The sequence below is a fragment of the Engystomops pustulosus genome, chromosome 1, assembly GCF_040894005.1.
Source record: "Engystomops pustulosus chromosome 1, aEngPut4.maternal, whole genome shotgun sequence".
Taxonomy (NCBI): Eukaryota; Metazoa; Chordata; class Amphibia; order Anura; family Leptodactylidae; genus Engystomops; species Engystomops pustulosus.
In genome coordinates this window covers 14,760,540-14,777,245 of record NC_092411.1, presented here as the reverse complement: position 1 = coordinate 14,777,245, position 16,706 = coordinate 14,760,540, and the positions used below count along the sequence as shown (strand labels likewise).

The 16,706-nt window shown below is 35.6% G+C and overlaps 2 protein-coding genes across 3 annotated transcripts in view; both read right to left on the bottom strand.

Annotated features, from left to right (window-relative positions):
- Window positions 1-16,706, bottom strand: part of ST8SIA3 (ST8 alpha-N-acetyl-neuraminide alpha-2,8-sialyltransferase 3) — a 186,649-nt gene that overhangs the window by 54,192 nt on the left and 115,751 nt on the right. The window lies entirely within an intron of this gene.
- ONECUT2 (one cut homeobox 2) overlaps window positions 6,495-16,706 on the bottom strand; it is a 48,808-nt gene continuing 38,596 nt past the window's right edge. The window contains exons 2-3 of one of the 2 annotated variants that reach the window (XM_072133770.1): window positions 11,221-11,250; window positions 6,495-7,621 (exon numbers count right to left, since the gene is read on the bottom strand). In XM_072133770.1, coding sequence (XP_071989871.1) covers window positions 7,335-7,621; window positions 11,221-11,250 — 317 coding nt within the window. In that variant the 3' untranslated portion in view covers window positions 6,495-7,334. The remainder of the gene's footprint in view (window positions 7,622-11,220; window positions 11,251-16,706) is intronic. The other variant, XM_072133780.1, reaches the window with a different exon arrangement.

Here is a 16,706-nt window from a genome sequence, read left to right as displayed (position 1 = left end):
GTGACATCCATGATTGAAAAGCAAAGACATAAATATGGAAGTACTAGAAAGCATTCTGTACCTCTCATCACGTTAAATTTAAATTTTTTGATAAAAAAAATTCTGTGCTGATTAATTTCTAAAAATATCTTTATAGTGATAGGAGCCGCCGATACAGTTTAGATTCTAACTACCTGCAGCCACCACTAGGGGGCACTCAGGAGCTTCCTGCATACAGATTTATTAATGAATGTATGCCATAAACCTCTTAGCTCCCTCTGGTGGAGGACACATGAAGTCAGAATTCTAGCAGTTATATCTGTCTCTATGGGAAATCATGGGCTTTGGGGCTGAGTCATTAAGCTCCGGTCACTGTAATAATATTTTTTTAAAATTAATTAGTGCAGATTTTTCTGATCCAGTTAGGCAAACATAGCTAGAATGGTGATCCCTGATGGCTGCTGTTCCTTATAATGAACCTTGTAACAGTTTCAAGCGGTAGAAAGAATTTTTCTTAATTTGGATTCGATTTCAGGGATCTTTTATAGACAGAATAAGTTGTGGATATCTGGTGAGTGGGGTCAAACAACCAGCACCCCCAAATATGGAATAGGAGGCAGATCTGCTGTGTGTAGTGGTCAATCTTGGTTACTTCAGATCAATCATTGCAATGGAATCAGGGCGCTTTAACACAGTTCAGCCACTAGACATAGAATGGCGCTGTCTGCTTCCTGTTCCATTGTCTGTTTATTAGCTGCGGAACACAGGTGATCTGTGAGAGTGTTGCAAGTTGTACCCCCACCAATCTGCTATTGGTAACCTATCCTTAGTATAGGCCATCACTATTTTTAGCCTGGAAAACCCCTTTAATGGACTGAAGTAACTAAAAGCCTTTAGGTTCCAGAATTAAGGGAAATTGTAATTTTCTCATAAACATCTAATTAAAATTGAATTTCTCTGACTGAATATTGACTATTAATAGAATAATATGCAGGATCGGCATTTACAATGAACAACCAATCAGGGTAAACGTAGTAAAATGATATTTGTACATACAATGTTAAAGTTAATTGCAATTGCATGGGGTTAGATGATCTTTAAAGTGTATCTGTCCTATAGAATAATTGTTGACTGCATCACTATAAATACTGGCTTTGCCTTTAAAAAAAAATGGCTACCATTAAAGGGACGGATACATTCTAAGTCAGTAGCTTTTGGCTTAGAAATATTTATACAGCAATACAGAGCAAAGGGAAAATGAAGTAGCACAAAATGTTGAAAATATTATTTGTATTTTTTTTCAGTAAAAAAAAAATTAAAAAACAAAAGTAACCCTTCCTGGGCTGCAGGGCATTGCTCAGCAATACAAGCCCCAAAAAGGGGTTAATACAGATTGTTTCTTCAGCAAAATATGAAAAACTGTAAACTTTTGGGCTCTATTTCTGCAACTCTTCCCATTTTCTAATAAATAAATTATTAAAAAACACAAAAACAAAAAAAAAAAACGACATACATGGTTTCATCATTAAGCGCACCTTCTCGACTATTACAAAAGCACAACCTAGGACGTATAAAGCTTGTTTTTTTTGTTTTTTTCTCGAAATCACATTTACTAAAAGAAACAGCGAACCATTTATTACATACGCTATAATAACATTACTCTAAACACTATTATCTATGAGGTATATCTGAGAAAAACTCGGTAAGGAATTTGTGCGGCCTACCTGCGTCGCATCGCTGCCTGGCTTTCCATTTTAAAGCTTTGAAACCGTATAAAATATCAAGTAAAACAATTGATACACAGTAGTAGTCAGTGACAACACCAAGGGGAGGGGGTTAGGAGGAACTTTGGTATTATTAGATATTTTTTGGTTTGTTTTGATTTAGTTTTTTTTTGGTTTTCGATGCTTTTGAGAGGGGTGATCTGGGGATGAAGATCATTTATTTGGTTCAAGCAAGGCACTCATACCATATTTATATTAAACTCTGTGTTGATGTCGCTAAATTGGGGGTTTATTAAAATTTTAAGAGAAATACAAAATTACAGTACACTATTGGCTTACGCTCAAAAAGAAAATCAGGTCACTAAGGGTTATGTCAGTTTTTTCTTGTATCTTGAATGCATTTTTATTTCTGATTATTTTTTTATTTGCAGTTTATTTAAAGTAACACTAAAAATAGAAAATGCCCCAAAAAAACACAAAAAATTGGTAAATATTTATTTTAGTTGATATTATCATATTTCATTTTACAGCTAAAACTGAATTTATAAATCAATTTTTATATATTTCATCACCACGGCCTCAGCTTCCTGTAAGACAACTGTCTTCAGCAAGAAGGCACCAGGTAGTCCCTCCCCTTCGGCTAAGCTACACCTTCCATGTAGCAGAATAGCAGGATTGACCCCTTTGGATTTCTACAGAACGATTTAAGAGTAATTTTATCTTTAATTATTTCTATTGTTAATTTCGAGGATAGTGTTCTTATAAAGGTTTTTTAAAACAAATTTAAATGTAAAACATCAACAAATATTTTTAAAAAATCCCCCCCCAAAAAAAAATGTCAAAAAAGTATTTGCAATTTTAGCTCTTTGTTATTTTATGCCCCATAAAATGAGTAATTTAGAATAATGCAGTAACTGTAAAATGAAATATAGAAAGAATATGTAAAATATCTTACAAAATTTTAAATTATTGTAATTATCATCTTATTATTATGAATATAATATTGATAATAACATTAACATTTAACAAATTAATTTTTTTTTTTTAAAAACTGAAACATTGAGGACAAAAATAAATGTTCTCAAGACCACATCCTTATCTTCCTGTAAGACAACTGGCTCCAAGTGGAGGACCTGAATAGCTCCTCCCCTTGGCTATGACACACCCTCCATGGAGAAGATTAGCAGGACTGGACCCTTTGTTGTTTGCGGGATTTCTACAAGTTTAAAAACACATTCCTCTATTTATTTGCATGGTTGATTTCTAAGTTTAGTGTTCCTGTAAATCTTTCATTTTTAACAAATTATAATTTTAAAATTTAAAAAAAAAATTAAAATTTTAAATTTAAAAGACCTTGGAAGAACTTTTTTACACATTTATTTATTTTTTTGTTTATTCTCGTTTATTTCTAACTTTAAGAAATTGCTAAAAACCCATGATCGTCTCGCTTTAACCTGGTTTAATAGGTACAAACTTGCTTTATTGATGTAGAACTTTGCTTGATGCGGAAAATAAGAATCTTTTCGGTTTTTATTGCTAATATGTTTTTCTTTTCGCACAGAGTTTTCTTTGGGGTATTCAAGCTACAGCTGTATATTTGTATATAAAAAAAAAATTGGATCTCATTTGGCGGATGAACAATATTCTTGTCATGCCTTACGCTTGGGTCTTACGCCAAAGGAGATAGGAATAATGAAAACGGAGCCGACGCTAGCAGGAGGCCGCACAAGCGAAACAAATCTTTGGTATCTTTGGTATCATCAACACGATTTAAATTACAAAAGGAAAAAAAAGTCAGTGAGGTAGCCTATTTTTGGTTCTCACTAGGAATAGATTTTTTTTTTCTTATAACACACATAATTCATTCTTGGAAGCAGCTTAGTTCAAGGGTTCTCTCTCTTTCTCTCTCTCTTTTTAGTTTGGAATGTTTTTGTAAAAAAAAATTTTTTTTGTTTCCCTCAAGCTTATAGAAGAAGCTGGAAAAATATTATTTCTGAAAAAACAGATCTTTGGTAAAGAAAAACAAGTAGTGTCGTCGTATAGTTTCCCAAATGTACAACTTTCGAGCCACAATCCGTGGCCTATCGGCAGACTTCTCTCTCTGTTGTTCTGGTCAGACAAAATAATTTAGTGCTTAAGTAGTTTTTAAATAAAAAATATAAACTATACAAGCGGAATAATAAATTAAATAAATAAGTCCCCCCCACCCCACCTCCAAGACATTAAAAAAATGGCAAAAAATATTGGTCTCCCTATTTCTTAAAAATAGAATAACTTAAATAATTTAATTACAGATCATAATAAAATTAAATACAATATTCGGGAATTAAATTTTTGTTTTTTTTTGTAACCTGCATTGTCCCTGTGTGTAACAGAATTTGACTACTTTATCAAAATAATTGAAAAAAAAAAAAATCATCTCTGATTTAACTTACGGTAACAAATAAATTAGTGAAAAATGTTACACAAAAATACATTTTACAAACAAAGGGAATAATAATATAACAATTGGGGTTTTTTTTTGGGGGGGGGGATATGGGGAAATTTGATTAAAAATACCGGGTAATTTATGTTAAATTATAAATAATTACATAACATATGAATTATAATAAATAAACACAAGCCAATGTAACCATTAAATCTTTTCCATAATCAAATTTTTTTTGTGACGAGCAATTAATTTGTTTTTTAATATAACATAGGGACCGAGTCCCAAGTGCCTCAATTGTGAAGCAAATAGGACTGTAGATCTCTATAACATAAGCAGGTATGAAAGCTCCTCCCCCCTCCCAACTCCCACCGCAGGTTAAGTTCTTATCAGATCTTTGGATTTAGCATTTGCATTTGTTACAAACAGGTTTAAATAAAGCTTTTCAACCATACAAAATAAACACATTCCTTTGTTCTTTCGTGGATACTTAAACAATATCCAAGATTTCTTGAAAGTTGAACTCATCTTGGCTGTGCCCGTGATAGTAACTGTCAGGCATAAGATGTTGGGATATCGAGACACCATATATTTATAGGATAGATCAGTTGCGATCCGATTCATGGCACCTGTGCTAAGGGGAGTCATCGGATATCGAGATCTGATTGATCCAACAAAACAATGTAATGTGTTAACAAAAATAATCAATTTGGATTAACATGGAAATGTCTTAAACTTGTCACCAGGGAAGATAATAAATTCAAAAATTTCGGTAACAACGTATCCTATTGTAAATGATATTTGAAAAAAATGTTGGTCGACTGATTTTAGACAAATAATTTTCAAAATTTGGAGAAATGTCTAACTATTCATAAATTAAACTAAATTGATCAAATTAAACAAATAATTTGAAATTTTAAAAAAAAAAATAATCAGTAGGTCCTGTCTAGGACTATGTTTTTGAATGTATAAATTGCCTTTCCAGATTTTTTTTGCTTATCCCTGGTGCAAATTAAAAACATTTAGTAGAAATGAAACATTTGCAGTGGTTTTACGATAAATTTGGAGTCATGAGCCCCCGTGTAGATGTCGTTTTCTAAGCTCGTGTTACAACAGTAAATAGTGGAACAGTTGAGTCGGCCATTGTGAGAGCTAAGCATTCCCCAGCCTACAAAATCAGAATCTGTCAACCATGTAGGCTTCAATGAATGCAGAATTAGACTGGTCACTAAATGGCGTCATTGTGTTGACGGAATTCTTATATTTTTGTAAAGCGATGCTCTTCAAGAACTATCCCAACATCTTAGACCCCAAAATTTGTGGTCATGAGTTATTCCATGTGGACATCGGAACAGTATACTGTGGAACATACCATTTTCTTTGTTCAAGAAGACAAGAGCACCACTAACAAAGCTTACTAGTGGCACCCAAAGCCATTGAGCCATGCAAGAAGACAATTAAGAACTGAAAACAAAAAGTTGTGAGAACTCATCTTTGGTATTGCAGCTGTTGAGGTTCATGTCGGTCAAATCCTTGTTCTTTGAAAAAACTGCATAGGCACAAAATAAAGACAATCTTCAACTTTAAGAGGACTGAGTTGTTAGATGAAGCAGCGAGCACATACTGTCGATTTTTTTTTATTTTTTTTACGGTCGCATTTTTCCTTCCAACCCCTTTGTAAACCCTATTTTAAAGATCTGCTTCCTAAGGTGTGTAAGATGTCTATCCAAACACAGTGTGTTGATACTTTTCCTGACGTGCTTCCTTTCTTTCGATGGAACAGTTTTGTTTCAGAAGAATTAGGTGCAGAAAAAAAGTTTCTTTGGTTTCGATTAAGTAGTACGTAAAAAAACAGTCTCAAGTGTCTTTAAAGGAATATTATAGCCTTTGGCTTTCGCTTTGGAACACAGACTCGAGGTTTTTAAGGAGAGGGCCATCCACTGGTAAAACGTCAACGCAAAAGATTGACACTGAATTTTGAATTGACGAAAGTCTATCAAACGGGAAGGGCTGAGGGGGGGGATCCACAGAGACATGGGATATTTTTGGTTTTCTGTAGGGTAAAATTCCAAAAAGAACAAACACACATATTGGAAGTTTGTAAGCTATCTGGTTTTTTGTTTTTTTGAAGCGATCACAGTATTTTTAGGCTGTAAAACTTTTTGTTTTACTTTTCTTTGGTTAGACATTGTTTCGGTTCTTTGGTGTGTGCGGTACCTTCTTCTCCAGATAGGGTGAAAAATAAAACAAACGCAGTTTTTAGATAAATGAAAGATGGCTTTGATGAAACTGAATCCTACCTCAATCTAACAATAAATTAAAACTTTTAGATTTTTATTGTATTCATTTATATGAAACTCAGTGATATCGTAAAATAACTCAACGATGGAAAGTGGAACAAAAAATTTTTTTCAAAAATTATATGGTGACCTACTGTGCAGTTAAGATAAGATGTCTCCTGAGTAACTGTTGGATTGTACAAATAAAGTTAAGTGAAGGATTGTTTAAGAATGTGATGTAAGAAAAGGAAACTAGAGCCAGCCATTGTTTCTCGGATATCTATATATGAACGACCTTTTGTGCTTAACACTCTATCTTCATAATTGTACTTGTGTGGTTTGAGAGAATTGGCTAAAAAGAATAGAGCTGCAAAACAGAGTGTAATAAATAAATCTATAAGATAAAAACATTGAAAAAGAAAAGAAAAAAAAAACTTATAAATAAAAAACAAGTCTTTGGATTTTTGTGCTCAGTCATGGCCTTTGTGTAAGAGGAACTGAAGAAGTCTTGTGCTATGGATATAGTTGGATGGAAGGCAATGTTTTGTGTTTTGCTGGCTTACATATTGAGATGGTCGGGTGGACGTGTGACGTATTGGAATGGCTCGAGTGTTATTTGGGGTGACCATTATGTGTCAAGAAGGTTGACTGCTTGGAAGATGTTGCGAATTAGTTTGCCGACCCGATGGACTCTCCGTATTACCTCCATGGTTTCCGATGACAGATGACGGTTGCTAATCATAGCGTAAGGATCCCATGTCAACTTTTTGAGCCCCATAAAACTTTTCACAAACACATAGATTGTCACCAGTGAATGGCCCCACCAATAACAACAAAAATATATTATATATATCCTTTTCTCTCTCTTTTTTTTTTTTTTTTGGTTAGAGTTGAGTTGTGCCCACTAGGAAGCCATTATCCCTCTCATGCTTTGGTACAAGTGCTGGAGTTTGATGAACTTCCCCCTGTACTTAAATCGTCCTGCCATTTCTCCAGGCTCCGCCTCCTGGCGTTCATGAAGAAATTACTGACTGTACTGAGTTCCAAGCCCAATTGCTGGGAGATAGTGATTTGCATTTCTTTGGATGGACGCTTGTTTTCTTTAAAGATGGCAAAAAGTGTTCTTCGTTGGAGATCCGTGAAAACTAGGCGGGATTTCTTCTGTGAGTTGTTTCTGTCTTTGTTCGGTTCTTGTTCTTTGCGTTTACATGCTTAGGGGAAGAGAAAAATCAAAGTATTAATCTCAAAGTAATTACAAGGTTGAGTAAAAACTAAAGATGCACTGAAACCACACACAGAATAGGAAAAGTATATTGTGTACAGACGGTCCCCTACTTAAGGACAACCAACCTACAGACGACCCCTAGTTACATACGGACTCCTCTGCCCACTGTGACCTCTGGTGATCTCTCTGGACGTTACTATAGTCCCAGACTGCAATGATCAGCTGTAAGGTGTCTGTAATGAAGCTTTATTGATAATCCTTGGTCCTATTACAGCAAAAAATTTTGAAAATCCAATTGTCACTGGGGCAAAAATTTTTTTTGACTGGATCTACAATTATAAAACATACAGTTTCGACTTACATACAAATTCAACTTAAAAATATACCTATGGAACCTATCTTGTACGTAACCCGGGGACTGCCTGTATTTATATACAAATATTGAAAAGTTACCGAGCTCTGGGGGAATTTATAATTCTTTAGATTTCAAATAATTCCAGACTATATTTACCTTTATAGAAAGGAGAACAAAAATAAGCCAGGTCTAAGTATAGAGTTTAGATCTGGAAGAATATTCCCAAAGTTTTCAGCCAAAACACTAAGGGGGCAGATTATTATTGTCAAGAACAAGTAAAGACCAATAAGAAGTCATCTTTTTCTTTTTGAAGTTAGTAAAAAAAAAGTATTATTTTTGTTAAATACGAAATGTGTTAGTGCCACGAGACCCACCAGACTACCACCTTTTACACTCCCCCAGACTGAATATTTTTTCAGCACAATCTACCACAAATCGCTTAAAACGCATATATTCAAAAAAATTACCAATAAGTCAAGAATTTTTTGGAAGTTTTTGTTTTTACATTTTTTTTTTTAATTTGCTGCCTGATCTTACCAAAACTATTGTTCTCTACATGATACAACTGAAGAAACAATGTGCACAGAAAATATCCTATACTTAAAATGTACTTCCTATGAGTATTTGCCTTCCCTTTTAATATACAACTAATATATGTGACTTCCCTTTTTGACTCATTTCCATTGTAGAGAATACAAACACTCACACACCAAGACATTAGAACACCGAACCACACAATTACAAAAATATCTCCAATTCTTTACCCAGTGGGACAGGATTTCCCCACTTTTGAGGCCCCGCAGCAAAATAGGTAAATTGGTTCTTAACAGCTAACTTATACAAGATGACCACAAAACATCACAGGCTACAGAGAGACCCCATCAACAAAAGTTATACTTTTTAACAATAGGCCATTCGGTGGAAATACCCGAGAGGACACTTGTCTCCCCCTTACTAAAAACTGACAGCCGATAGGCTGTGGCGGAGTGACCACTATTTATTGATTTCAGTATCAGATGTTCTGCATCCAATATAAAGCATTGACACTCCTTCTGTCTAAACACTTCTCCATGGTGACAGACTACAAACAAACCTGTAGTCATGGTATTTAATTTAATCCTTCCCCTTCCCCTGTAGTCTGTAGGTTAGTAAAAAGAATGGAAAGTGTCACTAGAGTAATGGATGACTGAAGGATCAGACTCCACAAGGCCGGCACCAGCACTAGGCATACTCGGGGTAAGTGCCGGGACCCAGATAAGGCAGTACATAAGGAATCCATTGGGGTGAGGGGGCTGTATCTAACTAATCCATGGAGGGCTGTATGTGAAATAACCATAAGGGGTCTGTATGATAAACTAGGGAATATTTTAGGGAACAGGAGACTGTTAGTTTCTGAATTGTTTAATTCCGCCACGTGAGTTCACTGCAAAGGGGCCCCCTGAGGCTCTGTTGCCCAGGGGCCTACCGGAACCTGGAGCCGACCCTGTTTGTAGTCTGTCACCATGGGAGCTGCATACTCAAAATGTTAGATTTTTTTTTTTTAATCAAGCCTATGAGCAAATTTGCTTTATTTATAGTTTTATATTCAACGGAGCAATAAAAAGTGAGCGGAGCTGTGCGATTGACATAATTTCACCGCATCGTACACTGAGCCAGGCAGGGACGCTGACATGGAATCCTGCTTTTAGTGCTTTGCTGAACTCCAGCGGTTTATTTTTGTCAGGCATTTCAGTAATTCACGGGAATATGGGGAAGGCAGAGCTTTCAGCCTCTTAGAAATGCTCTTTATGGCTGTGAGTGGATGTGGCGCTAGAGGTATACGTTATATAAAGCACACATATATATAGACCAAAGAGATCCAATGACTAATGGACTCTTTTATGTCCTTAAAAGCTGAACTTTGTAGTAAAATGAGAATCTCCAGCTGCCGACACTTACTAACTAAGGAGGACTTAGCCGCAATTTATGAAAAAGGGAAGGAACTGTAGAAATCTATAGGGACCCCCGACCCCTAAAACCACAAAAAAAAAGACTCCAAATATAAATTATCTTTAATATGGCTTTTTTATTATAGGGTTCTCCCAAAACTAGGATATTTTAAGATTAGGGGATATATTGAGATAGGTGATCAATGTCAGATTGGTGGGGGTCCGACTGTTGTAACCCCCACTGACGAGCTATAAATTCCCAAAAGAGTCCTTGTGTTTCGGATGACAGTCCTTAGTCATGGGATGCCATAAATAAAGACGATCATGCGAAATGCGGAGGCCCTGCCTGGCACTAGTGTTTTACATTTCCTCGCTCTGATGTGGTTTGCTTTACTATGTACAGGCGGTCCCCTACTTAAGAACACCTGACTTACAGACGGCACCTAGTTACAAACGGACCTCTGGGAATTGTTAATTTCCTGTACTTTAGCTTTAGGCTACAATGATCAGCTGTAACAGTTATCACAGGCGTCTGCAATGAAGCTTTATTGTTACTCCTGGTTCTTAGGACAATCCAAAATTTTTAAAATTGTCACTGAGACCAAAAAAATTCTGGGTAGGGTTACAATGATAAAATATACAGTTCCGACTTGCATACAAATTCAACTTAAGAACAAACCTACAGAACCTATCCTGTACATAACCCGGGGACTGCCTGTATTTGCCAATTTTAAGGATTTGAATACGACTTTTTTTTAAAAAATCCCAATCTAGAGTTGGACCTTACTATTTCTTTATGATCTAAACCTGAGGCTGGGATGTCTTGTGCTCCGTATTTACTGCAATAAACGCACATGAATATATTGGGTGAGGTGACTCTTTCCTTTCTTATATGATGTTAAATTCATCCATAACATATGCAGTATGTGAATAGGGTTGAGGTGTAATACCAAGTATGGCCACTATACAATGTAAGGCGCTGTTGCTGGTGAGCAGTCGAGAAACTCCGGCACATTTCTAAATGCTGTGGTCTATTTACAGTTGAGTACTGGTTATACTGGGTGTCGGACCCCTCCCTGTCTAATATTGATCACCTATACTGGAATAACCCTATGTCTTGAGCAGTAATACAGCTGCTAATGACCATCTTGGGGCTATGGGCTGTTATCTATCCCACATGACGGACTACTTCAGAGCTGACACCCCTACTGCATCCCCGACCATTCACAAAATCATTGAGATGCAGATTTGGAAAACGCTGCGCCCCATACAAAAAAAAAATATATAAGAACAAGGACTTACAGGATTTCATGAAACTGGAGAATTCGGGAGCTGCGCAGTAACATCAAGTATCAATATGGAAAGAAAAAAAATAGAATTAAAACTTGTATTAAACTGAAAAATATGACATCATCATTTACATTTGTGAAATCGGGACAATTCTGGCCACAACCTGCTGATGGCGCTGTACATCCTCATCAAAGTCAATCAAAGGTTCAACTGAATCTGTGTGATCCCCTGTCTACACTAACCTGCCTACTAAACAGAGACCCTGCAGAGGGAACAGATATGGGTCTCATATGTTACCCCAATAACTGAATCCCAATTAAAGGGCATTTTAAAGGGGCCATAGAATATAAGATAAAATACAAAAATATAGGGGGTCTCACCTATGGCACCTGCAATTAAGGGGTCCTTTAAGCTGAGAAGTAAGGCAGCCACCAACATTTCAGCAAGGAATAAATGGAGCAATCCACATTTTTGTGCCCCTGGTTCCATGGAGGCGGTCCCTATATGTGTCCCGGTCTCTGCACCTGGACCACTCCCCTCTGTTCGGAGTGAAGACTCCAACGTCCACTCAGGACATCTACCGAGCTGTCATTGAGCAGAGGTGGGGCCAGGAACCTCTGGACACTGCACATGACGTCACCCCGTGGCACCATGGTGCTGATGGGATTGTGCAATCATATAAAGGAGTCAGACATTTTGAGGGGCCTGAACCGTCTGACACAATCCTTTTAAGATCACGTTCACACTTTCTGGTTCAATTGCTTTTTGAAACCCAATTCAATGGAACAGGGAGGGGCTTATCCAGATCAAATTTGTGTTTCAAGACCCTCCATGTTCTGATTGAATTGCATTACGAAACACAATTCAATCGGAACGTGTAAGTGCAGCCTAAGGCTACATTCACACGATGTATGCCCACCATACCGGAGTAAGGTGGGGACACATCAGAGCCGAGGAGAGGAGGAGGGGAAGAGAGCCACTCGTCTCCGCCTCTCTCCATAGAGTAACAAAGGGCCCGGTGCTGTGTTACGGGAAAATATAGGACATGTCCTCTCTTTCTCCCGCCTACAGAACGGTACGGTACCGCATGTGTGCCATGTATTGGGGGACGTATATATGTCCCCCATACGTTTCTGTGAATGTAGCCTAAGCAAGTATCACCATTGTGCAACATTTTAGTAAAATATCAGCTTTGTTCTGATATAAAATTTTGGGCATCGGGTCAAACTTTCTTCGCCCCCTTCTTGGTTTTGCATAAAGGACCCATATAGTGTATAGATGATGGGGGTCGGCAACTTTTTGGATGTTGGCTGATAACAGTAGGTAGTGGTAATTAGTAGAGATGAGCAGATCTGAACTTTAAGTTCGGGTTCGGGTGTGTCCCGTGCGACTGGTACATATTGCAGGATTGGAGGCTGTGCAGCCAATCGGGCACATCGATGCCCCTAGTTACTGGTCATAGCAATGATTGGTCAGGGGGACATGGGTAATATTTCCGGGGCTGGTGGAATGCATCCGATCCCTGTACCCGCACTTAAATATCGGATCTACTCATTTGAGCCATAAGGTTTGATATTTGTGATGAGAATATTCTTCTCTCCGATCACCTCATATGACTTGAGCCTGAGGAAGGAGCTGACTCGGTGATGGAGCAGATTGATTTATGGCTGTGAGATGCCGGTGAGAGGCCGGGGAGTGGGTGGGAACGTTGCGCCGCGTTTGCTATCAGACATATATATGGAAAGTCGTTAATAATTGCACGCGGCTTCCAGGAAGAGCCCATTACTATTAATAAATCACTATATGTGGTGGTACGAGAGCTCTCAGGGCTGCGGGGGGCCTCTTTATTATATCGCTTTCAAATACTATGAGAGCGTAATCCTTTCACGGCTAAATGTAAAGTGACCGCATGGGCAGCCGGACATATGGGACACCACACGGAGGGTCACACAACCCATCGCTAACAGGAGGGCTCGTTACTAATCCATCAAATCCAAAGGACAATGAAAGCGTTACCCACACCATAATATCAAATTAATAATAATAATCCAAAACATTACACAAAAATCCCCAAATTATCCCAAAAATTGTAACCAAAAAATTCTGTACATTTAAAAAATAAAATTGTACTCCAAAATTCCTCCTCTTATTTCAGCTACATATTAAAAAAAAAAATATATATATATATACAGTATATTTGTGTGATATTACACAAAAATATCGCTGCTTTCTCTTGTCTATAGGATGTGTCCGGTACGGCCCGAACAATATATTTTATATCCAGATTATTGTACATATTCAGTGTCGCAGTAACCGCACATGAATATTATGTTTAGCTTATTACGTACTGCAGAATATTATACTATACATTACCATATCATATGATCCTACACTATGCCATGCTACATTATACTATACAATATCACGTTATACAATGTATCATATCACACTGTGCTGTAATATTTCATCATGCAAGGGTGACTGTATGAATATATTACCATATGCCGTGTCTTTCGATACCATATTACACTGCGCTGTGCTACTCCATATTATACTGTTATTGTGTATTATGTTACATTACGCCATAGTATTCTTTATATTATATTATGCTACACTGTTATATACTATGTTATTGTTATACCTGTATAGAATGCTCGATTACACTACTATATTATATATGCCATCATGTATTGCTGCAATATTACAATTATGTTATTATACAGTATTGTCATTTTATTTTATTATGCTATACTACTTTCTGCTAATATATATATATATACGGTATATTATTAACAAAGGAAACACAAATGTTGTATATTTAAAGGCACAGATTCTTTAATATCCATGTATATATTACATTATTGTATGCTGCTGTACTATGCAATATTTCCTTAGATTATTCAATACTTTATATTCAATGCTACATACATCAAGTTATATTCCATCATTGTGTGCTGTAGTACAACTACACACTCTGTTTCATTATGTTTTCCATCCTTTATTATGCTATACTGTTTTGTATTGTTATATTATATTTTGTACTATTAACATTACATGACTATACTACATTATATTACAAAATGCTGTGCCCTGCTGCACTATATAATACTAATAATAATTCTCATATAATATATATATTCCATAATGCTAGGGTATGCAATCACAAATTACATTTTATTGCACTGCTGTTATGCTATAATATATACTATATCAGTGATTTTCAACCTGTGTGCCGTGGCACACTAGTGTGCCGCGACACATGGTCAGGTGTGCCGCGGGGAAATTTCCCCAAACTATGGTGCCCCCTGTGTTTTGTTTCCCGGCAATGCGCAGCGATGCGCAGTCACGGCTTCTTACAATGTAGGAGATGTGTACAATAACACATGTGCAAGCTTTGAACCTCATGCGACAAAATGACGTCACCAAGGCCGGCGCATCATCCTGAGAGCGGAGAGACTCTCGCATTTGCCCACCGCCAAGGTAATGCCCACCAATAATGCTGACTATATGAGCTTTTGCCTGAGTATATGAACTGTTGGCAGAATACTCAGCATATGAGCTGGTACTTTTAGTACTCCAGCAGTATACTGCATACAACAATGAGAAATGTAAAATGAGAAATACTATAGTCATGAGGCTGGAGTACTACAAGTACCAGCTTATATGCTGAGTATATGAGCTGGCACTTGTACTCTGGCCTCTTCTCATTGTACCCCTTTATTTTGCAGTATATGAGCCACAAAATAATCAGCACCATATACTAAAAACAGGGAGAAGCTGAGAACTGTTGAGGAAGAGCTTCGTGTGTGTCTTTCCACCATTCCTGCCAGGATATCCCTTTTGTGTTTATCGAAACAGGCCCAGGTTTCACAATGAGTGAGTAAAATAAATTTAGAATCTATATTATTAACTATATGTATAATATGACTGTTTTAGTGTCATTTTGTGCTATTTTGGTTGGTGGTGTGCCCCAGGATTTTCTAAGTGTAAAAAGTGTGCCGCGGCTCAAAAAAGGTTGAAGATCACTGTACTATATTATATATATATTATATAATATATATATATATATATATATTTTTTTTTATATAATATTTAATCAGGTCATATTATGCTGTTACACTATTACTATACATTACTGTATACTATACTGTATACGTTACATTGCTATGCTATATTATACTGTCTGGATTTAGATGACGCTGTTTTATACTTTGTGATGCTGTTATACATTATTAGATAACATTACACTGTGCAAAGCAAGTGACCAAATAATAATATGTTTTACATATTATACAACATAAGATTGAGCTATATGTTACTGTATTATATTACATTGTGCTATAATATGCCATATAAAGGCTATTCTATACTGTTTTATGCAATGTTAAACTGTATAATTTATATCATATTAAAATTATTATGTTCTTCTACATTCATGTTATACTGTATTATGTCACTTTACACTATTCTATTTATTTTTAAATGATCTGTTATACTGTATTATATTACATTGTGCTATGATATGCCATACTAAGCTACTATATTATTTTATACAATGTTAAAATCTATAATATTACTTTATATTATATTATTGTTATTATGTTACTCTACATTCATGTTCTACTTTATCATGTCACTTTATATGATTATATGTTATATTGTTTTATGTCACTTTATACTATTCTACCTTTATATGATATGTTATACTGTAGCATATCACTTTATACTATTCTACTTTATATTATATGATGTATTATAGTGTATTATATAACTTTATACTGTTCTACCTTATTTTATTTGTTATACTGTAGCATTTCACTTTATACTATTCTACTTCATAGTAAATGCTATATTATACTGTATTATATTACTTTACTCTATTCTACTTTATATTACATGCTAAATTATACAGTATTATATCCCTTTATACTATTCTACTTTATATTAAATGCTATATTATACTGTATTATATCACTTTATAGTATTCTACTTTATATTACATGCTATATTATACTGTATTATATGACTTTATTCTACTTTATATTACATGCTATATCATACTTTATAATATCACTTTATACTATTCTACTTTATATTAAATGCTATATTATACTGTATTATATCACTTTATACTATTCTACTTTATATTATATGCTAAATTATACCGTATTATATCACTTTATACTATTCTACTTTATATTATATGCTATATTATACAGTATTATATCACTTTATACTATTCTACTTTATATTACATGCTATATTATACTGTATTATATCTCTTTATAGTATTCTACTTTATATTATATGCTATATTATACTGTATTATATCTCTTTATAGTATTCTACTTTATATTACATGCTATGATATATTATACACTGGGGATTTTTACATTTACATAGATACAGGAACCATCAGCAATCTAGATATATGTATAGAACAAAGATCACCAATATATTGATTCCGACATTATGGATATATTTCCTATGTGCTTACT